Here is a 24,294-nt window from a genome sequence, read left to right on the forward strand (position 1 = left end):
AAGGGCCAGGAATAAAGAAACATAAGGCTCTGCGCAGTGTTTAGGAAAGCAAGCAAGGCCAAAAGGAGGTAAGAAGAAGGAGGGGGGTGTTCTGGAGCCCCTCACACTCAGCTGTGTAGCCGGCGCACATCCCTCTTGGCCTCCAGAACGAGGCGGGAGTTGGGGACGAATGGGGCCCTCAGTCTAGCCACAGGGCTGCTCCCAACAGGTACCAACTTGCAAAACCCGCCTCCCTCAATTCCCGCCCCGTAGGCGCCCCACTGGGAGGGCGATGCGGGCGACGCCCTATGACGTCACGAGTGACGCGACGCAGTGGGCGGGAGAGGGTGACTGTGAGGCGTTTCGCCATGGCGACCGCTCCTGGCGACGCTTTTTCTTTCCCCGCTTGGGGAAGCCCCTTCCAGGTCTTATACTCTAAGCAGTGCCGAGTCGAAGGGCCCCGGAGCTCTCCGACCTCTCGCTATGGGGGAGGGAAGAGGCGAAAACTTCGACGGTGTGAGCACCGACCGCCTTAAACTGGAGTTGCTGGAAGAAATCTACCAGAAGTGAGTCGGCGACCCGCGGCCTCCCGCGCCCGTGAGGGGCAGGTGCGCGACCCCGGGCCTCCCGGGGCGACCCTCGGGTCAGTTGGCCCTCCGCCCCGACAGAAGCCGTGAGGATTAAGAGAGGGCACGTCCGGCGACTTCCCCTAACAGTGTTCTGTGCTAGAGGTTGATTTGCCTTCTTGATTAGTTATGCCTGTCAGTATGCAGGTTGTATTTTCTTTATGGCTAAGTGGCCCCGCGAGGTGGCGCACACCAGCAATTATAAAGTCTGGGGAGGCCGGGGCAGGAGGATCGCAAGTTCAAAGCTAACCTCAGCAATTTAGGAGGCACTAAACAATTTAGTGAGACCCTGTCTCAAAAAAAAAAAAAAAAATGCACCCCTGGGTTCAATCCCTGGTACAAAAAAACAAAAACAAAAACAATAAAGCAAGAACAACAAAACCAAAAAACACCACCACCAACACTCCCCAAGTGTATTTGGTATATATGTTGTAATTTTAAAATAGGTCTTTGGTTTTTATGTTCTACTGAATTCGGGTTTTTCAGTTTAAAATCCCAAGGAATTTATTTAGTATTTCATCCTTTAGAAGAACTTAAGAAATGGTAACTTTTTGTAAAAATCGGACCTTCTTCCTATTCTTTCTTTTTCCCTTTCTTTGTGCAGTGCTGAGGTTTGAACTCAGGACCTTGCCAATGGTAGGCAAAGGCACTATTGAAAGCATGTTCATCTCCAGTTTCTCAGATGCTTTTTCATTTCTTTTAACAAAGGCATAGACAGGTTTATTTAGGAAGATAGATAACACATTCAAGGGAGAATGTGTACTGTCTCCAGAGTAAGCAGTCTCTCCTATGCTTTTTAGAACAATATTAGTATTTCTTGTTAAAACTGAATATGCTATTTTTTTAAAGAAAATCTTATCACACCCACAGGCCCCATGAGAATTCGGCTTTTCTTTGGGTCCCATAGCATCCTGTGCTTTCCTTTATTGTAACTCCAGTCACACTACTAATTAATTTATTACTTATTTTTTAAATCTTGAACCAAATGATAAGCATTCTGAGGATCAGGTTCTGCCTTCTCTGAGGCAGTAAAGGTTCAGAGCAAGTATTTAGAGGAATTCTGCATAAATTTAAATCTCGGCTCTTATTACTCAGTAACTATAGGACCTTATTTAACTAAACTAACTTGGTTAAGCCTCAGCTTTCTCTTAAGAGTGTTATATAAATAGTTACACTTCCTATTGTTGCTGCCAGGATGGAATGAAATGTGTAAAATGTTTAGCAGTGGCTAGTGCATTCCAGGTAAGCATTCAAGTGGAATTTAGCTGCTGCTGTTGATATTGTTCTATCCACTTGCTCATTGTACTGTCTTTAACAAAATTCCTTAAATACAAAAAGCATTCAGAAATATTTACAAATGCTTTTTTAAAGAAAGTGTGTGTGTATGTATATATATATATATATATATATATATATACATATGTGTGTGTTTTATTAGTGTTTCTTTTTTCTTTTATCAGGTTGACACTTGTTGCCTACTGCTCTTGTTAGTTATTCCTGTCTGTAATAATTTGCAGCTCTTATTTTATGGTGTTCTGAGAAACTCAGTAATCAGTTTCTTTGGGATCATATTTAAGGGTAATTGGCTTCCAGTGATGACCTGGGAGCTTTGAGCCTTAGTGCATATTTAATCCTTTCTGGACCTTATTAATCAGAAGCTTGTATTTGTCTGATTCTTGATACTCAACCATGTCTTCAATAAATAATATTTAATAATATTCAATAAATAAATGATATTTCATAAGAAATTATTCCTAAAGTAATGGGGGTTACATGTATTAATTTTCCCATGTTATTTTTAATTGAATCATAATTAACAAAATATTTTTAATAACAGGGATGTAGTGCAACTCTCAGTGTTTGAATTAAGACACAAGATAGCAGAAATGGAAGCCAAACCCAATACTGACAATGAAGGTATATACGTAAATATTTATATATATATATATCTCCTGTATAATTATTGTTCATTTTACCAAGATACCTGTGGTACATTAAATTACATATATTGAATAATAGTACCAAGATTTCAGTATTACTCTCTGGTGGCATTAATAATAATTTATAACAAAAGCTTTAAAACTGATATTTCAGAATGCAAACCATTACTACATAATTATTCAAAATGTTATTTCACAAAACGTTTCTTATATGACATCAATATACTGTTTCCTTTGTAAATAACAAAATGTCACAAATATTCTGTTCAATTTATGTCACACCCTTCATATATTAACTACTGGATCTGCAGTTTAACTGTAAAATCCTTATCTAGGATTTATCTGTTTGTGTTGGAAGAATTTTTGTGTGTAGGGGTGTGTGTGTGTGTGTATTATATATATGTACACATACCCACATACACATATCCTTAAAATTTATAATGTATGCCAGACATTTATTAATTCCACAAATAGTGATTGAGACTCATGTATCAACACTTTGGAAGACCTTTATTTTCCCTATTTTAAAGAGGTGCAATGACTATTGGGGAGAAAGTGACAAACTAAAATATGATTATGAGAAGTGATATATGTTCTGCAAATAGAGAAACGGGATCTTAGGGAAAGAAAATCAAGTACAATTTTAGTGAAGGTATAAAGACAGCCTTTACAGAGGAAGCAGTGCTTGAACTAAACAAAGTAAGGAGTTTATTAGAATTATGGGGGTGTGTGTGCTTTGGTTCTTAAATTCATTTGTACTTCTTTCTTATACTAAGAAGCCATGAACAAAAAAAGATTAGTAGCCAATTGAGAAATAAAATGCTGCTGTCTGTGAGAATCCAATACTCTATTAAAGCTTGCTTGAAGAATACTACACCAAGGCTAAAGTAGAATTATATATCTATCTGAACTTTAGTTATAACTAGCTCTGTGGGGGCAGACTTTGAGTTCACCTACCAAGTAGTTGTATTGGCAAGGGTAATACACTCACCTACTCAGAGAAAAAACAGAAGACATGCTCACACATATAGTACGGAGTCCAGTACCTATGCCCAATAGCAATATATTGCTCACTAGTCATAATATAAACTGTTCTTATGGAGAGGAAGTAGGATATGGCCACAAAGAGTAGGAAAGCTTTTGCCTTAGTAGTCTAAACTGAAGTCTTAAATGAATAGCAAAAACACTTGTCCCTTAATCAAGGCCAGGAACTCTGTCAAGTGAGGTGATCCTTTTTTTGTTTGTTTCAATGAGAATAGCTAGTATTTTGTGTAGTGCTGTAAATGAATTTTTAACTACCCTTTAAAAAAGTATTATTACCCCATTTTATAGATGAGAAAACTGAGATCCTAAATGACTTTCTGAAAAATACAGAGGTAATGAGTGATATTTCTGAAATTGTCAATCCAGGCATGCTGGTGTCAAATTCCACTTAGCCTCCACTTCTTTCTACCTCTTAAGCTTAAATTTACACCTTGATTTTTTAATTTTTAAAATTTTTCATCTAGAGAATTGAGCCTTGGTTTACATCTGGGAATAGAAATAGGCCAGGTTTGCCTAGTACATCCATGCTTGTCTAATTTTTTTTTTTTTTTAACTCATTCCAATCAGAAGTTTTGCCTGCTCAAAAAGTTTTGCCTTCTTGTCCAGGTCACCAATGATTTCTAGTTTGCTAACTCCCATGTCAGCTGAGTCATCTTATGTGATCTCATCAGCTGATCTCAACTTGTCCTTGAAGCCCTTTGTTCACTTGGCCTCTGGGACACCATACTCTCTTGGTTGTCCTACTTATTAGACACTTGTCATTTCTTCATTTCTAAAACTTAAGAATGCCTCAGGGCTCAGTCTCCGTCTTCTGACATTTCTTCAATATATGCTTAGGCAATTTCTGGTCTTCTAGGGTTAAATACCATCATATACTGACAACACACATCCACATCTCCACTTTGAACCTCAAGTCTGATTTCTAACCCCAAGCACCTTTGGCCATTTCATAATATATTAAAAGAGCAAACATTTTTTCAAACTTAGTAAATGCTAAATTTTTTTGTAAAACTCAATTTGTCTTTCATATTTCAAAACAAAGAAAAGAATACTTTTTTCTGGTATAATACTTAATGATGAAAAATTAGAGGGATTTCCATTTCTTGGGGTGGGAGGAAGATGCCTATTGCCATCATTCAAATGTATTTGTGATTTCAAAGTTCTAGTCAAGCAATAAAATGTGAAAAAGAATTGAATGATAGCTATTAGGAAGAGATAGACTTTTATGATTTCCATTTTCATAATTTAATATCCAGAATTTTCCAGAGGATCAACTAAAAACTAGTATAATAGTAAAGATTTAGAAAATGGTTATGATGCAGTGGCATGTGCCAGTAATTCCAGTGGCTTGAGAGGCTGAGGAAGGAAGATCACGAGTTCAAAGCCACTCTCAACAACTTAGTGAGGCACTTAGCAACTCGGTGAGAACCCTGTCTAAATAAAATATAAAAAAGGGCTGGGGATGTGGCCCCTGGGTTTAATCTCTTATACACCCCCCAAAATTGTTGGATATAATAATAGAATAAATGTTTATTTTTAAAAAAATAAACAAGTTTTCAGCAATAACAATCTAAAAATATAGTGTTGAAATGACCTCAATCACAATTTCAACATAGTCTACAAAATATCTGATCATTTCTTTGGCAAGAATTATGCAGAACCTGTATGAAGAGACAACAAAAGACTATGACCTAGAGGAATAATTGTTAAAGCAGAATTCTCACCTTATTCTACCCAAGAGATTTCATACCAAACAGAAACCGTAAGGGAAAAAAGAAACTGAAAAAGTTTTCCCCTTAGCCCATGCCTTGTTGAAATTCTAAGCTTTGTTAGTGGGAGACACAAAAAACAGCAAAAAAGGTGGACTGGGGATGCTGCTCAGTGGTGAGCACATGCCTAGCAAGTGTGAGGCCTTGGGTTTGATCCCCAGCACTGCAAAAATAAGAAACAAGAAGTCTTTGTGAACCTTGTTTTAGTTAATGAGCTCAATTTATTGTTCATTAGACATAAGATTTCTATTGGAAAGAAAACTAAATTAATAAAAATGTACCAACCATTTATGTGCTCAAACCCTGAGCATCTCATAATCTCTAGTGGAGTGGGGAAAATGCTAGGAGTTAGCCTGTAAAAAGAACATTGACTTTAGAATCAGGTGGCCCCTGCTTTAATATTACAGCTGTGGGACTTAAATGTATAACTTTGAATAAATTACTTAAAACCCTCTTTGTCTCAATTTCCTCACATGTAAATTGGTGAAAAATATACATAACTTATAGGATTGTTTGAGGACTAATATATTGAGTTTATCCTCTTCATTATTTTTAAAAAATATTTTTTAGTTATAAACTTTATTCTATTTACTTACCATTATTTGGTGCTGAGGATCGAACCCACTGCCTCACATGGACTAGGCAAGCGCTCCACTGCTGAACTACAATCTCAGCCCCTTCATTATTATTATGTTAGTAAGGAGGGAAATTTTTTCCTCTGTGGGAGGACTAAATATTATAAATGTGTTTATTCTCACCAAATTAACTTACTGGTATCATGTATATCTTATTAAAATATCTAGGTTCCCCCCCTCCCAACTTGAAAAATTTAACTCTAAAACTAACTGGATGAATAAATAGGCAGAAATAACTGTGGAAAGAGATACTTAGAAAATAAATTCATTAACACTTAAAATGAATCAACAGAACAGTAAAATTAGTCTTTTCAGATTCTCATAGACCAAAAATGGGTAGGTTAAACCACAGACATTTATTTTCTGACACTTCTTGCACCTGGAAGTCAAATCAAGATATTGGTGGGGTTGGTTCCCTTCAAGCACTCTCTCCTTGGCTGGTAGGTGGCCACCTGCTCTGTATGTGTTCACACATAGTCTTCCCTTTGTGTCTGTAACCTAATCTCCTTTTATAAAAACATCTGTTGTATTGAATTAGGGCTCATGTATGACCTCATTTTGCCTTAATTGCCTCTTTAAAAATTCTATTTCTAAATACAGTCACTTTCTGAGGTACTTGGGTTTATGACTTCAATATATGAATTTGGTGTGCAGGTGATGGAGCAGGGTATGTTGGATGTGAAAGAGTGGTTAGAACACAATCCATCCTGTAACAGGAAAAGAGTCTAGTTTATTAAAACCATAATGCAATACCATAAAATTTAGGACCAGGTTATTGTTAATTTTGCAAATTGAATCTTTCGAATTAGTCTTTTAGTTACTTTAAAAAAAGTACAAAACCATTTTCATTTATGACTTGGGGGAATAGATTATTACACACAAAATCTGTGCAATACTCTGAAATCACACCCCAAATAATCAATGCATTATTCTATTCAGGCTCTATAACAAAATACCTTAAGTGGCTTAAATGATAGAAATTAATTTTCTCATAGTTCTTGTGGCTGGGAATTAGTGGATCAAGGTGCTGGCCAGTTCAGTTGATGGTGAGAACTCCTTTCTGATTTGGAGACACCTATCTTCTTACTATGTACTCACATGGCAGAATCAAACAGAGTCAGTTAACTCTCTGGTTTCTCATCTAATAACACTAATCTTACAGAATTAGAGCCTCAGTGTTGTGACCTCATTTAAGCTTTATCACCTCCTCACAGACTCTCTCTCCAAATACATACAGTCAAATTGGAGGACAGAGCTTTAATATATGAATTTTAGGGGCAGGCACATAAATACTTAGTCCATAACAATCCTTTAGCATCACTTTCTAAGTACTATTTTCTCTCTCCCTACCATCAAAAATGAAACAAAATAAAAATGTCAGACTGCCTGCTGCATTTGGGAAAGGGCTTCTGGGTAGAAAACTGGAGCCAAGGAGCCTATTACCAGTGATGTTTTATTGGAATTTAAGGAAGCTAAATGAAAAGTGATGAATTATTCAATAAATTCTGTTTGAAAAATTGGTGTAATATTGATAAAGAAATGCTCATTTAGATCCTCATTCTATATACTTAATGCTAAAAACTTCCAAATGGATTATAAAGTTAATATAAAAAAAGAACAAAAAGCATAGATGAGTATCTGTCTCCCCATCCTTATTTCTCTTTCAGATCAGATGTCCTGTGTATTCCATAGCATCCACTTAATTGAAAAATTTCTCAAATGTTCTAGTTAAGTGTGTTTTTTTTCTTTCTATTTTTATTGCTGAATGATAGCAAGGACAGTGTCTATTTTATTTTTGCATCCTTAGTTCCTTGTAGAGTACCACATTAGTCTTTTTCCTTTCCATGATAAAAATGTTTCATTTTTCAGTCTTTTCAGATTAAGATAACTTCATTGTGGCCATCATTTTAACTGCAGTGATTAGAACAAACATGACTGAATTTTATATATATATATTTATTTATTTTAGACCACAGTACCTTTTTATTTCTCACCATTGTCCACTAAAGATGTCATCTGGTGTGGATCTAATAGAAACTAATGTTATGTAACCTTCATTTGTTTTGGGTTGAACTCAGCCACGTTCTTAAGGTAGGATACTTGATTACATTGAAGTACATGATTTTATGATCAGGTGCATTTTATTTTTTTTTAATTTATTTTTTTATTGGTTGTTCAAAACATTGCAAAGCTCATGACATATCATCTTTCATACATTTGATTCAAGTGGGTTATGAACTCCTATTTTTACCCCAAATACAAATTGCAGAATCACATCAGTTACACATTCACATTTTTACATAATGCCATATTAGTGACTGTTGTATTCTGCCTTTCCTATCCCCTACTATCCCCCTCCCCTCCCCTCCCATCTTCCCTCTCTACCTAATCTGTTGTTGTTCAGTTCTCTCCCTTGTTTTTTTCCGCCCCCCCGCTTTCCCCCCACAACTTCTTATATGTGATTTCGTATAATGTTGAGGGTTTCCTTCCGTTTCTATGCAATTTCCCTTCTCTATCCCTTTCCCTCCCACCACTAGCCTCTGTTTAAAGTTAATCTTTTCCTCATGCTCTTCCTCCCTGTTCAGTTCTTAGTTGCTCTCCTTAAATCAAAGAAGACATTTGGCATTTGTTTTTTAAGGATTGGCTAGCTTCACTTAGCATAATCTGCTCTAATGCCATCCATTTCCCTGCAAATTCCATGATTTTGTCATTTTTTAGTGCTGTGTAATACTCCATTGTGTATAAATGCCACTTTTTTTTTATCCATTCATCTATTGAAGGGCATCTAGGTTGGTTCCACAGTCTAGCTATTGTGAATTGTGCTGCTATGATCATTGATGTGGCAGTATCCCTATAGTACGCTCTTTTAAGGTCCTCAGGGAATAGTCCGAGAAGGGTGATAGCTGGGTCAAATGGTGGTTCCATTCCCAGCTTTCCCAGGAATCTCCATACTGCTTTCCGTATTGGCTGCACCAATTTGCAGTCCCACCAGCAATGTACAAGTGTACCCTTTTCCCCACATCCTCGCCAGCACTTGTTGTTGTTTGACTTCCTAATGGCTGCCAGTCTTACTGGAGTGAGATGGTATCTTAGGGTGGTTTTGATTTGCATTTCTCTGACTGCTAGAGATGGTGAGCATTTTTTCATGTACTTGTTGATTGATTGTATGTCCTCCTCTGAGAAGTGTCTGTTCAGGTCCTTGGCCCATTTGTTGATTGGGTTATTTGTTATCTTATTGTCTAATTTTTTGAGTTCTTTGTATATTCTGGAAATTAGGGCTCTATCTGAAGTGTGAGGAGTAAAGATTTGTTCCCAGGATGTTGGCTCCCTATTTACTTATCTTATTGTTTCTCTTGCTGAGAAAAAGCTTTTTAGTTTAAGTAAGTCCCATTTGTTTATTCTTGTTATTAACTCTTGGGCTATGGGCGTCCTATTGAGGAATTTGGAGCCCGACCCCACAATATGTAGATTGGAGCCAACTTTTTCTTCCATCAGGCGCAGAGTCTCTGATTTGATATCAAGCTCTTTGATCCATTTTGAGTTAACTTTTGTGCATGGCGAGAGAAAGGGGTTCAGCTTCATTTTGTTGCATATGGATTTCCAGTTTTCCCAGCACCATTTGTTGAAGATGCTATCCTTCCTCCATTGCATGCTTTTAGCCCCTTTATCAAATATAAGAAAGTTGTAATTTTGTGGATTGGTTTCTGTGTCCTCTATTCTGTACCATTGGTCCACCTGCCTGTTTTGGTACCAATACCATGCTGTTTTTGTTACTATTGCTCTGTAGTACAGTTTGAAATCTGGTATCGCTATACCTCCAGATTCACACTTCCTGCTTAGAATTGCTTTTGCTATTCTGGGTCTTTTATTTTTCCATATGAATTTCATGATTGCTTTATTAATTTCTACAAGAAATGCTGTTGGGATTTTGATTGGCATCGCATTAAACCTGTAGAGAACTTTGGGTAATATCACCATTTTGATGATGTTAGTTCTGCCTATCCATGAACAGGGTACATTTTTCCATCTTCTAAGATCTTCTTCTCTCTCTCTCTTTAGGGTTCTGTAGTTTTCATTGTATAAATCTTTTACCTCTTTTGTTAGGTTGATTCCCAAGTATTTTATTTTTTTTGAGGATATTGTGAATGGAGTGGTTTTCCTCATTTCCATTTCAGAAGTTTTATTGCTGATATACAGGAATGCCTTTGATTTATGCGTGTTGATTTTATATCCTGCCACTTTGCTGAATTCATTTATTAACTCTAGCAGTTTCTTTGTAGACCCTTTTGGGTCTGTTAGATATATTATCATATCATCTGCAAATAGTGATAATTTAAGTTCTTCTTTTCCTATTTTTATGCCTTTAATTTCTTTTGTCTGTCTAATTGCTCTGGCTAGTATTTCAAGAACTAAATTGAATAGAAGTGGTGAGAGAGGGCATCCCTGTCTAGTTCCAGATTTTAGAGGGAATGCCTTCATGACTGAATTATTAAAACCCATGTGGTGTGCTGTGGTTTGAACGTGTCTCTCCAAAATCCAATGTGATAATACAGAGAAGCTGGGCCTTTAAGAGGGGATGTGGCCATGAGGGCTCCTCTTTTTTTTTTTAGTGGGATTAAGGCCCTGACCAAAGAGGCTTTACACACCACATTTTGTTAGCTTGCTTGTCTGTCACGTGAAGACACAGAACAAGAAACCTTACCAGTGCCTTGATCCTGGACTTCCTTGCTTCCACAACTGTGATAAATAATTTCTGTTCTTTGTAAATGACCCAGTCACAGTGTTATAGCAGCACCAGATGGACCAAACATAGTGCCATTTTTCAACCCCAAACTGTTCTTTTTAATAGTTGAAAAAGTATTATTTGGCATTGTTTTTTTAATGGGACTTATCTGTATTACTAAAAAAGATAAGATCTTAACAGGTAAAGATTGAACTGTTTCATGTTATTTGAATGAATAAATAAGAGTTGGTGGGCTAATCTTGATCTCCCCCCACCTCAGGCAGTGAATGGAAAACCCGTTATGAGACACAACTGGAAATGAATGATCAACTAGAAAAGCAAATTGCATCTCTTAAAGAGAAAATGGAAAAATTCCGTGGGAATCCTTCAGGTACAAAAGCAATTATATATATGTGTTATAAGTTGAGTTAAAACTGATAAAATATCAATTGTTTATATTTGCTTTATTGTAGACAGTCTATCTTCTATTCGTGTCTATGAACGAATGCCTGTGGTGAGTAAAAGATGGTTAAAAAGAATAACTGTAGGAAAGTATGTATATTTTCCCCCAGACAGATTCTAAACAAAAATTTAAAGATTGTCAACAGGATCCAAATAAAATATTTTGTTCAGGAGAACTGTTCCTTGCATCCAAAGAATCTAGTCACAGGCCATCAGCTTACTCTCCCTGTTGGAAAGCAGAGCATAGATTCTGGTGTATGTACAGATAAACAACATAGAAGAAAAAGAATCTCAGTAGTCAGGCTAGCAGGGAACCTGAGCATGTGTATTCCTTCTAATCAGAAGAAGCCTAATATTTAACACAAAGAATATATCTTCTACATTTCTAAATCATGTCCATTCTAGTTCCTCTGTAATATACAAACACATGTACTCACATATACACATCGATGTATTTGTGTACATACATATACACATTACATATGCAAATATATTAAAGAGAGATATCAAATCCATCAGAGAACCCATAAAGTTACCTTATGAGGATCATGAAACCTCAATGGGCTGACCAATCTGCTTTCTTTTCTGGTTGCCTCTTTGGGAGTTAATTTTAATTCATAATAAATTACTTAAGTTCATCTGTTTTGTAAAGTGTTTTACAAACAGATTCATTGTTTTTTAGTCATTCAAATCTATACTTTAAAATGTACAGAATCCTGAAGCATGACCTTGTTGGATTCAGAGCCTGCTTAGAAATAGCCTTTTCCTCAAAACTCTGAATTATTATTTCAGAAATACTCAGAAAAAAATCCTGTGAAAAGCCAAGGGTACTTCCATTGAAAATGCAAATGTAATACTCTGTGAAATTTGCAGGATTTAACATATCATTATCATCATCAGCAGCAGCTTTAATTGAACATATACAGTATGCAAATTAATTTCATTTCCCTTTTTTTCAGTCTTGCAACAACCGCATGAGGTGAAGTTTAACCTTATTTCCTTTGATGCATGTGATGATAAGCTTAAACAGATGAAAGAAGTTGATCAGGCTCACACAGTCTATAAGTGGAGCCAAATTCTCTCCCTCTATAAAAAGCCTTCACGCATTTATTACACCTTGCTCTAGTGCTTATCAGAAATAACAACAAAAAAAAAGTTTTTTAAAGAGCTATAGGTAGAGTACTAAGTTGATATACAGAGAATGAGAATGAGAGCATTTATGGTTGCTTTTCTTTGAATAACTGCAATTCATTAGTGAAAGTTACAGGGAAATTCTGCATTTTCAATAATAATGAATTGTGGAGAAATAAGGCTATTTGTTCCTGTTACTTTCAACTCAGAAATGCTCATATTTCTGTGTCTTGGAAGTTCAAGAAAATAACATTTTCTTTTTTCTGTGTTTTTTTTTTAATGGAAAAATAACTTTTTTGTTTTTGTCTCCTTCTGCATTATAGTGGAGTTATATCCCCCTCTTGTGGCATTCAGAAATTGCAGCTAGACTATTTTCACTATAGTGCCCTTTCTTAATTGCAGGTAGAATTTCAATAATACCTATAGAATATAAAGTATAAAATACTCCCTACAGAATATAAAATATTCTGGCTACCTGATTTTGATAAGGCAGCCCTAGTCCTCAATAAATTAAGTATCAACAGCTTAACACTTATATAACATGGTAAAGTATTTTATAGTATATTTATTATTGCTACCTGAGAATGAGATTCTGTAACATATTTATATTGACAAACTAATTTTTCTTGGTGTTATTCTTGAATAAAGTGTGCTTCTCTGTAGACCTAGAAGCAGATAAGAAATAATAATAAAAGAAATACTAATTTCTTTTCAGAAAAGGACTAGGATATAAAGAACAGCATAGGCCAAGCAGAAAGAGAACTTAAATTCAATATAAATGGAACTGGTCCTTCTATTCTCTGGGCAGATGCCCTGCACAAGAATTTAGATTTTCTTAAACAATTAAGTCCAGGAAGGCTTTTCTGAGCAGCAGGTATTAGGAATGTGGCCTGCAGTCTATTCAACTACTCAGCAAAAAGCACTGGTTTCCAAGAATCCTATATCCAGTCAAGAGATCTCTTATTATATAAGAACAAAAAATATATTAAATCGTAATATTCAATATAAAGACCAGTATTTGTAAAATTCAGATATGATGTTTATTTATAAAACATTTTTAATTCCTTTTAAGTTGATAGCAAAGAAGACATATACTATTTGTTTTTGTGGGACAGTATGGATTTACATTATTTGTAAATTTAATCTTTATCCTGATGGATCATTTCATCTTTAGGACTAACATATACAGACATACTTATAAAATTAAGGTAAATTTTCTTGAATACTAATTTTGAGTAACTTCAAACTGTAGGCTTGTTTATGGATGACAAAAGGGATGGATACTAGGGGTTTTTTTTGTGTGTGTGTGTGTGTGATTTTGGAGATTGAACCCAGGGTCTTATGCATTCAAGGCAAGCACTCTACCAACTAAGCTTTATCCCTAACCTGAATACTCAATTTGACGGGCACACATATAATATTTAAAAATACTATTTGATAAAAATAAATGTTATTTTCAACTAGATCAATTAAATGGGCTTGATTTTAATATTTTGAAAAAATTACTCTCAATTAGTTTAGAGCTTTCATCCAGTTTTATTTATTTATTTTTTTAAAGAGTGAGAGAGAGTGAGAAAGAGGGAGAGAGAGAGAATTTTAATATTTATTTTTTAGTATTTGGCGGACACAACATCTTTGTTTGTATGTGGTGCTGAGGATCGAACCCGGGCCGCACGCATGCCAGGCCAGTGCGCTACCGCTTGAGCCACATCCCCAGCCCAGTTTTATTGTTTTTTGAATCACTTTTCTCCTCTGAAGGTATTATAGAATATATTATCTTGAAAATATCTTCCAGTGGTATAGTTATTCACATTTAATTTTAGCACTATGTATCAGTTAAGGATTGCATTTGGCTGTATATGAGAGAAAGCTCTAAGCAAGCACTTTTTTTCTATTTTCCTCCCTCATGTAATAAAAAGGATTAGAGGTTTGCATTTATTGGTGCAATGACTCTGTAAAGCCCTCAGGAATTCAGGCTCCTCCTCATTTTCCACTCATGTGTGAGGGGCTAGAAATACAGTGTTTTGTGTAAGTAGGAAGAGAATAGATACAGGGTATGCAGTTAGTTTTATCTACCATACAAGGTCATTTTACTTTAAACTTTTTGCATTTATTTAAAGTTTTTGATATTTCATTTTAAAGTTTTATGTGTTTATTTGATATTATTTGAAAGTTAAAGACAAAAATGAAATCATAAAGGCAACAGTGCCCACTACTTATATTTGTTTGGTAATTTTTATATGCATCATATATTTATTAAAAAGAATAACCTAATAAATCAGGAGAAATAAAAACAAGAATTAAACAGGATTGCACTTAGTTTTGTTTTTTATATTTTAAATATAATTTTAGCCTTACTACACAATTTTGTATTCTGTATTAGAGCACTTAAATCAATTACTACTTATGTTTCTTTTTTTAAATCTGATTTGTTATACTTGATGGCAGAATGCAATTCATTTCATATTACAAATATAGAGCACAATTTTTCAAGACATTGATTGTACACAAAGTATTTTCACACCATTTGTGTCATATACATGTACTTAGGGTAATTATGTCTAACTCATTCCACTATCATTTCTACCCACTTGCCTTCTCCCTTCCCCTCTCTTCCCTTTTCCTTCTCTAAAGTTCCTCCATTCCTCTCATGCTCCCCCCATCAATCGCCATTATGCATCTGCATCCTCATATCAAAAAAGACATTAGGCCTTTGGTTTTTTGGGATTGACTTGCTTTACTTAGCAAAATATTCTCCAACTTCATCCATTTACCTGCAAATGCCTTGATTTTATTCTCTTTTAATTCTGAGTAATGTTCCATTGTGTATATATACCACAGTTTCCTTATCCACTCATCTACTGAAGGGCATCTAGGTTGGTTCCATAATTTAGCTATTGTGAATTGTGTTGCTATAAACATTGATATGGCTATGTCCCTGTGGTATGCTGTTTTTAAGTCCTTTGGGTATAAACCGAGGAGTTGGGATAGCTGTGTTGAATGGTGGTTCCATTCCAAGTTTTCCAAGGAATCTCCATACTGCTTTCCAGATTGGCTGCACCAATTTGCAGTCCCACCAGCAATTTATGAGTGTGCCTTTTCCCCCACATCCTTGTCAACACTTAATGTTGTTTGTCTTCATAATAGCTGCCATTCTGACTGGAGTGAGATGATATCTAGTTTTGATTTGCATTTCTCTAATTGCTAGAGATGTTCAACATTTTTCCATATGTTTGTTGATTGATTGTATATCATCTTTTGAGAAGTGTCTGTTTACTCTCTTGGCCCATTTATTGATTGGGTTATTTGTTTTTTTGGTGTTAAGGTTTTTGGGTATTTTATATATCCTGGAGATTAGTGCTTTATCTGATGTGCTTGTAGTAAAGATTTGCTCCCATTCTGTAGGCTCTCTATTCACCTCACTTCTTATTTTGCTGAGAAGAAGCTTTTTAGTTTGAATCCATCCCATTTATTGATTCTTAGTTTTAATTCTTGTACTACAGGAGTTTTATTAAGAAAATTGGGCTAATCCGACATGATGGATACTTGGGCCTACTTTTTCTTCTATTAGGCGCAGGGTCTCTGGTTTAATTCCTATGTCCTTGATGCACTTTGGGTTGAGTTTTCTGCATAGTGGGAGATAGGGGTTTAATTTCATTTTGTTACATGTGGATTTCCAGTTTCCCCAGTACCGTTGGTTGAAGAGGTTACCTTTTCTCCAATGTACGTTTTTGGTGCCTTTGTCTAAAGTAAGATAACTGAAGTTATATGGGTTAGACTTAATGTCCTCTATTCTGTACCATTAGTCTATAGGTCGATTTTGCTCTGTAGTATAGTTTTAGGTCTGGAATAGTAATGCCACCAGCTTCATTCTTCTTGCTAAGGATTGCTTTGACTATTCTGGGTCTCTTATTTTTCTAGATGAATTTCATGACTGCTTTTTCTATTTCTATAAGGAATGCCATTGGGAATTTGATTGGGATTGCAGTGAATCTGTATAGTGCTTTTGGTAGTATGGTCATTTTGAAGTATTAATTCTGCCTATCCAAGAACAAGGTAGATCTTTCCATCTTCTAAGATCTTCTTTAATTTCTTTCTTTAGCATGTTGTGATTTTCATTGTAGAGGTGTTTCACCTCTTTTGTTAAATTTATTCCCAAGTATTTTATTTTTAAGACTATTGTAAGTGAGGTGGTTTTCCTAGTTTCACTTTCAGTGGATTAGAAGTGGTGACAGAGAGCATCCCTGTTTTGTTCCAGTTTTTAGAGGGAATACTTTCAATTTTTCTCCATTTAGCAGATGGTCTGAGGCTCAGCATAGATAGCTTTTACAATGTTTAGGTATGTTCCTGTTACACTAGTTTTTCAAGCATTTTGAACATTGAAGGAATGCTGTATTTTATCAAATGCTTTCTCAGCATCTATTGAGATGATCATATGATTTTTATCTTTAAATCTATTGATGTGATGAATTACATTTATTGATTTCCATATGTTGAACCAACGTTGCATTTCTAGGATGAACCCTACTTGATCATGATGCACTATCTTTTTGATATGTTTTTGTATTTGATTTGCCAGAATTTTATTGATAATTTTTGCATCTATATTTGTTAGAGATATTGGTCTGAAGTTTTCTTTCTTTGATGTGTCTTTGTCTGGTTTTGGAATCAGGGTGATATTGGCATCATATTTGTTTGAAGTGTTCCATCTTATTCTATTTCATGAAATAGTTTGTAGAGTATTGGTGTTAATTCTTCTTCATAGGTCTTGTAGAACTCAGTTATGTATCCATTCAGTCCTGGGCTTTTCTTGGTTGGTAGACTTCTGATGGTGTCCTTTATTTTCCTTGCTTAAAATTGATCTGTTTAATTTGTGTATCATTCTGTTTTAGTTTAGGCATATCATATGCCTCTAGAAATTTGTCGATGTCTTTGATTTTTTTTCTATTTTATTGGAGTACAAATTTTCAAAATAATTTCTAATTATTTTCTGTATTTCTGCAGTATCCATCGTAATGTTTCCTTTTTAATCATGGATTTTAGTAATTTGAGTTTTCTCTCCTTCTCTTCATTAGCATGGCTATATCAATTTTATATATTTCTTCAAAGAACCAACTTTAGGTTTTTTCAATTGTTTCTTTTGTATCAATTTCATTGATTTCAGCTCTAATTTTAATTATTTCCTGTCTCCTACTGCTTTGGGGGTTGATTTGTTCTTCTCTTTCTAGGATTTTGAGATGTAATATTAGGTCATATATTTGTTGACTTTTCCTTCTGTGAAGGAATGAACTCCATGCAGTGAACTTTCCTCTTAATACTGCCTTTATAATAGTATCCCAGAGATTTTGATATGTTGTATCAGTGTTCTCATTTACTTCTAAGAATTTTTTAATCTCCTCCTTAGTATTTTTTGCTACCCATTGTTCATTCAATTGCATATTATTTAGTCTCCAGGTGTTGGAGTAGCTTTTAGTTTTTATTTCATCATTGATATCTAGTTTCATTCCATTGTGATCTGATAGAATGCAAGGTAGTATTTCTACTTTTCTGTATTTACTAACATTTGCTTTGTGGCATAACATATGGTCTATTTTAGAAAAGGATCCATGTGCTGTTGAGAAGAAAGTGTATTTGCTCATTGATGGATAATATACTCTATATATGTCAGTTAAAACTAAGTTATTGTTTGTATTTTTGAGTTCTATAGTTTGTTTAGCTTTTGTTTGGTAGATCTATCTAGTGGTAAAACAGGTGTGTTAAAGTCACCCAAAATTATTGTGTTGTGGTCTATTTGACTCTTGAACTTGAGAGGAGTTTGATTGATGAACGTAGATGCTCCATTTGGGGGGGCATATATATTTATATGTTGATGTATGGTTCCCTTAAGTAGTCTGAAATGTCCATCTTTATCCCTTTTGATTAACTTTGGCTTGAAGTCTTCTTTATTTGATATGAGGATGGAAACCCCTGCTTGCTTAGGTAGGCCATGTGAATGGTACATTTTATCGCAACCTTTCACCTTCAGTCAGTGTGTGTCTTTTCCTATGAGATGAGTCTCTTGAAGGCAACATATTGTTGGGTCTTTTTTTTTTTTTTTTAAATCCAATCTGCCAGCCTATGTCTTTTGATTGGTGAGTTTAAATTTATAAACAAATCCCCCCTAACTTGCATTTTGTTTAAAGTAATAACTTTATATCATACAAATAAATTTCAAGTATGAAAAGTGCATTATTGCAATAATACCTCTTTGCAAGAAATAATACTAATAATGTAAAATGGTAAGGACACAAGTAGTTTCTTTGTAATTATATGTTGCTTCCAGACATATTTCTCTGCAACTTGTTGAGCAACATTTTAAGATGTTGGACTTCTGCAATAGATGGCACTGTTGGTTTTATTTTTTAAAAAACACTTTACAGTTTATTATAAACCAAGAACTTTGGACTTGCAAAGAGGTATAGATCAGATACATAGATACATACATAGGCTAGATTTTCAGCTTTGCAAGCATAAGATTCCTGATCTCTATTGCAATTACTCAACACTGCTGTTTTAGTACAAAAGGAGTCACAGACAATACCTAATAGATATGTGAGCTGTGTTCTAACATGTTGGCTTAGGAAAAAAAAAAAAGCAGTTACTGGCTTTTGACTTTAGGCTATAGTTTGTTGGCTCCTGTTTTAGGAAGCAGTCTGCAAACTCTGATAATTCACAGATTGGGGGCCTTTCATAAAAACACAAAGGCCTGGTCCCATCGTTCAACCAACTTGTCACCTCTGTGTTTTTTATTAACTCTCCAGGTCATTCTGATAAACATAAAAGTTTGAGAATCACTGATTTAAGCACATGTATACTTAAAAGTGGATTTTTAAAAATCATGGGATCTATACCTTTAAAATTTTTGAGATAGTGATAAAGTCTCTATGGATCAACGTGGGTCTCTAAAGACACCTAAGATATCTGGCATGAACAAGAGGGGTGATGGAAAATATGGCTGGAAATACATTCAGGGACTAGATAATGAAGGGTTTCATATTTATGTTAGGGAATGTGAACCTTTTTATATATGATGGGAACCTGTTGGAGTATTTATGTATTTTAAAATCTCTACTCACCCTCCTATGGAGAAAGGATTCCCAGGGTGAGAATTGAGGCAGAGAAGCCAGTTAGGATTCTTTTCAGACTGGGTAAAGGAAGGTGAGTTTTTAGCTTGGTCAGTATTATATGTGGGAGGAGCAGAGGAAACAGATTGAAGATATATTTAGAAATAATTTCATGAATACATGGGTAATAGGATGAGATTGGGAGAGGATTGAAGGATGCATAACTTCCTGGATTGTGATGAACAGGACTATAGGAATCAAAAGTAGTTGAGATGTTAGGAAATGATGATTATGGTTTGTTTGTGCATTTTATATAGGTAAGAGTAGTTAAAACTGGACGTGATTTTAGACTACAGAAAGTTGTCTCTGAAAATAGAGATCTTGGAATCATGGGTGTCTCTTGAAGTCATGAAAGTACAAGAGACTGCTGGGTTTGGGGTGGGGACAGAGTCTGAAAAACAGGATTGAGGGTGGAAGCCTGGGGAAATACTAACAATTAAGATATTGGCTAAAAAGGCAATTTGGTGAAGATAATAGTGAAGGAAAAATATTGAGAAAGGATGAGGGGGACAATTGGAAAAGTGGATCACAGAAGCCAAGGAAGGAGAAAATTTTATGACTATTCACCAGAAAAATGTTCTCCAAGAAACTTCTGGCTCAGGGTAGGATAAAGCACTAGTTCAGGCTAATTATAAGAAAACAAGTACCAGTCAAAGGATAGGATTTTGGGAGAAATGTTGTGGAAAGGAAGAGTAGGGGATAAGAAAATGAAGTGAGGATTGTTGAGAGCCACAGCGGAAGGGGCCCCAGCAAACTTCCAGCTGCCAGCTGATGATTGGCTCACAGCGGCCCCAGCAACTTCTAGCTGCCAACTGATTGGCTCCTCTGCGGTGATGCTCATTGGGCTGTTTCCCCGCCCTTTCAGACCACGGAGCTGCTCATTGGGGGACTTTTTTTGGCTCCACCCACGCAACCCAGCCAATTGGCCTCAAGAGCAGGAGGATTGTGGGAGGTGGAGAGGCTTGTGGGAAGCCGGTGGTGGCAGTTGGGCTCTGAGGGTTTTTCCTGAGGAGCTGTTTTGTTTGGCGTGTGTGGTTCTAAAAATAAAGTTTCTTTCTTTTGAAAAAAAAAAATGTCCCCCAGTGATCAGCTCCGTGGTCTGAAAGGGTGGGGAAACAGCCCAATGAGCATCATCGCAGAGGAGCCAATCAGTTGGCAGCTAGAAGTTGCTGGGGCAGCTGTGAGCCAATCATCAGCTGGCAACTGGAAGTTTGCTGGGGCCCCTTCGGCTGTGGCTCTCAACAGAGGATAACCTACTTCATCTAGAATTATAGCTTTTGGAATCAGACTTGCCATGGTTCAAATCCAGACTAGAGGACACTGAGGAAATCACTTTACCTCTCCAAGGCTTAATTTCCTCACCTGTAAAATGGAGTTAATTAGCTTTCTTGCGCAGGCTGTTGTGAAGATTATTAGTGTTAATAAGAAAATAGCATAGTGCCGGAAGTAGTAAGTACTGTTAGTACTCTTCCTAACTTCCCTTGGTAAAGGAGAAGTAAAATTTCATCAAAAACAAATCTGTTGTGAAATTAACCTTAATCCCATTGGAAAGGATAATAATAAAGGTAAAGCCCAAAGATGTGCAATCTGTTTTTTCTTAAGCTGTGCTGTTATGTAAGCTACAAATATTCTGCTACCTTTTCAAAACTGCAGTACAGTTTTGTGGTTCTAAGTACCTACCTACAAAGTGTAGGGGCTTCTTCAGGAGTTTAACACTTTTAATAAAAAGCACAGAACATTTACTTCCTTTGGGCTAGCAGGATGTACATTTTCCAGCTCCTGTTGGCATCTGTTAGAGAAATGAACTATTAGGTTAGAATGTTCTAAGAATTTCCAAGTATGTCTAGAACTATCGCAATTCACAGCAAGATTAGAATCTTTCTTGAGAATTCTAAATAACTAAAAGTTGAGGTTAAATGAGTTTCGTTGTATCTGATGTTTTTGAGTTCTTGCTTGGCACTTCAGGTTTCTTCATTCATTTCTAATTAGATTATGAAGCTAAGGATTTAGCTGAACTCTTTCATCAGAACTTTATGGCAGTTGTCAGCCACAGATAGTTCCCTGATAATATTTTAATTAATATTTCAGTGCTTTATTATCGCTATTAGCACACGATGGTGATTTTATCTTTCTTACATTAGCTTATATAGGCCCACTGAAGCTCAGTATTTTTGATACCATAAACAGGAAAGATGATTGTTGGCCCATCTACTTTCTTGCTTCCCTGTGTTATTCAGCATTACTATGTGCTTACTTGCCTGCTGTGGATTTCTTGAATTTTTGAACTGTATAAGTATCACACAGTACATTTATTTAAAATATACATTATTCCAGGACTTCCCCTAGAGGAACTCATCTGTAGGTCTGGAGTAAGGCCTGGATATTTGTACATTTTAGCAGGCATTTCAATAAGTTCTGTTGCCAAGCACATTTGAGAAAAAAAGATTTAGGGGATCTGTGTCCATCAGAAAAAGATGTGAAAGTCTCTCTTATGATAAGAGTTCCTATACAGACTCTATCAAAAAGCACTTTCATATGCCTGTAGAAGTTTTGCTCTTTGACTGATTCATAGTCATAAAACTAACGACCCCTATTCTTCTCTGTTACTGTTTTCCCCATCAATTCACTCCCCTTGTCTTACATTACACCCAGACAGTTTGGATCCTTCAGGGAAATGTCTCATCAGTGCATACACCATGTCAATTAGATGGATATAATACTGGGGATCATTCTTCTAAAGTTACAAGACTAGCTGATTGTGGGAGCCACTGGGGGAAGAAGCATTAATTAGAAAAATATTTTATCTCCCCACAAACATTGTCTGGAAAACTCTTGATCAATTTGTGGAAAAAGCAATTCATGGGAAGCCAACTTGTTGAAATCTGAATTCTTAAATATGTTCTTATGAATATATATTTAATAGCATTTTAAGAAATGTTTGATTTTTTAACTAAAGACTCATAGAAATAGTTTAGCATTTAGTATCATCATTGAAAAATATATTCTGAAAAAAAGATGTTCAGGATATAAGTTCACATATAAGAAGGATTCTCCTTAAAAAGCAAATTTTTGGTAAATTTGAAATTGATCTCTAGGAAAATTGTTCTCTTTTATGTTAATTCTTTAATGAAATGATTTTTTAAATGTTAATTTTTGGCTATTTGTCTGGCTTTCCTTCCAAACTATGTTTTAGTTTTCTCTAGAACTGACCAGAAGACCCACTCTCCTTACCCTGCTTATAAGGAGAAGTTTGAAGTAAGAGATGGTTTTAAGTCTTAGAAAATCCTTTTAAACCATCAGACCATTCTCTTTATCATATACTTGGCCCTTTAGAGGAACAAGATACTCACCTCATCATTCTCTGTTTTGCTCCTTTTTTTAATATTTATTTTTTAGTTATAGGTGGACACAATATCTTTATTTTATTTTTATGTGGTACTGAGGATCGAACCTAGTGCCTCACACGTGGTAGGTGAGTGCTCCACTAATGAGTCACAACCCCAGCCCAATTTTGCTCCTTTTTATGTTCTAACTTCATTGACATATTCTATCGCTTCTTCATCCTGATTCCCTGTATTATCTTCCTGTGACACTTGCTTCTTTCCTTTGTCATGATTCAAATTTTCTTTAATTTGGGCTGCCTCATGGACATATAGCCCAATTTTGCCCTTCCTAGGACCCTTTATCTCACTGCACTCACTTCATATCCAACTGGCATGGTCCCACTGGACTCTCATTTTTGTCATTTCTACCTTCAGAACCTTCTAAGAAATATTCTAAAAGTCTAAGTATACATTTAGAACCCGATAATGAGGCATTAAAATAAATGACCTTAAAGCACCATTGACACTCATAAGTATGTTTTAGTTAAAATATATTAAAGTGATATGCCAATTATATAGTGAAAAGGATTAGCGAAATGATCTTGGGTTCTCAAAAGTGTGGTATTTAAAAAGGAAATGGAATTCCCACTGCCCACCTGGCTCTGGTAGATCTGCAGATCCAATATGAGACTGTTTCCTGAGGTATTCTGCCACAGACCTCACTTAGGTTTACATTCTCCCCAAAGATCCAAATGATCAGTTTGGAGACAGGTAGATGTCTTCAAACTAGAGAAAAGTTGAAAAGATTTTGTATGTTGAGAAGTTAGCCACAAGGGGGCACTGTATCTAAACATGAGAAATGCTGCATTCTTTCACCATCAGAATTGTCTTTTTTGAAAGGTACTGTGTGGAAGCTGTGATGAACTAAATTGTATTCTTGTGCTTTGCTCTTGTAAGCCTTCAATGGAGTAATTTTTTTTTTAACTCGTAGCTTTCTTTTTCTTTTCTTTCTTTCTTTCTTTTTTTTTTTTTTTTTTGGTATATTCTTTAGTAATTAACATTGGTTTCTTTAAAAATCGGTGACCAGCAGAGCTTCCTTTCTGCTTGAAACATGGAGTATTTTTAAAAATTTAAATCCTGGGCTGTGGATGTAGCTCAGTGGTAACTTTCCCATCATGTACAAGGCCTGGGTTAAATCCCCATAATCACAAAAACCAATACTAACAACAAAAATTAAAGTCTAAATAAATTTTACTTCAGATATGTAAACAGTGCCCTAAATTTCTAATTTTTACCTTGTGTTTCAATCTACTTTTACAAAATGACCTTTCCAAAACAAATTTAGAAAGAACATAGGTAAAATAGATAACTGCTTGGAATGCTAAGAAATGATCAGTCTCTGAAACAACTCTTCTATGATAGTGGAAGAATTAATTTTTTATGTGATATTTTGGGGGTGAGGGGTTAATTTCCAGTACAACCACCAATTTAGCTTTACT

General features: G+C 35.6%; 1 protein-coding gene across 2 annotated transcripts in view; it reads left to right on the forward strand.

Moving 5' to 3' along the window:
* The first annotated feature begins 332 nt into the window (after positions 1–332).
* Positions 333–24,294, forward strand: part of Ccdc169 (coiled-coil domain containing 169) — a 51,430-nt gene continuing 27,468 nt past the window's right edge. Inside the window, exons 1-4 of one of the 2 annotated variants that reach the window (XM_076872308.1) lie at positions 333–545; positions 2,443–2,522; positions 10,997–11,107; positions 11,190–11,230. In XM_076872308.1, the coding sequence (XP_076728423.1) occupies positions 463–545; positions 2,443–2,522; positions 10,997–11,107; positions 11,190–11,230 (315 nt within the window). In that variant the 5' untranslated portion in view covers positions 333–462. Of the gene's footprint in view, positions 588–2,442; positions 2,523–10,996; positions 11,108–11,189; positions 11,231–24,294 lie in introns of both variants that reach the window. The other variant, XM_076872309.1, reaches the window with a different exon arrangement.

Source organism: Callospermophilus lateralis, chromosome 12 (assembly GCF_048772815.1).
Source record: "Callospermophilus lateralis isolate mCalLat2 chromosome 12, mCalLat2.hap1, whole genome shotgun sequence".
Lineage (NCBI taxonomy): Eukaryota > Metazoa > Chordata > Mammalia > Rodentia > Sciuridae > Callospermophilus > Callospermophilus lateralis.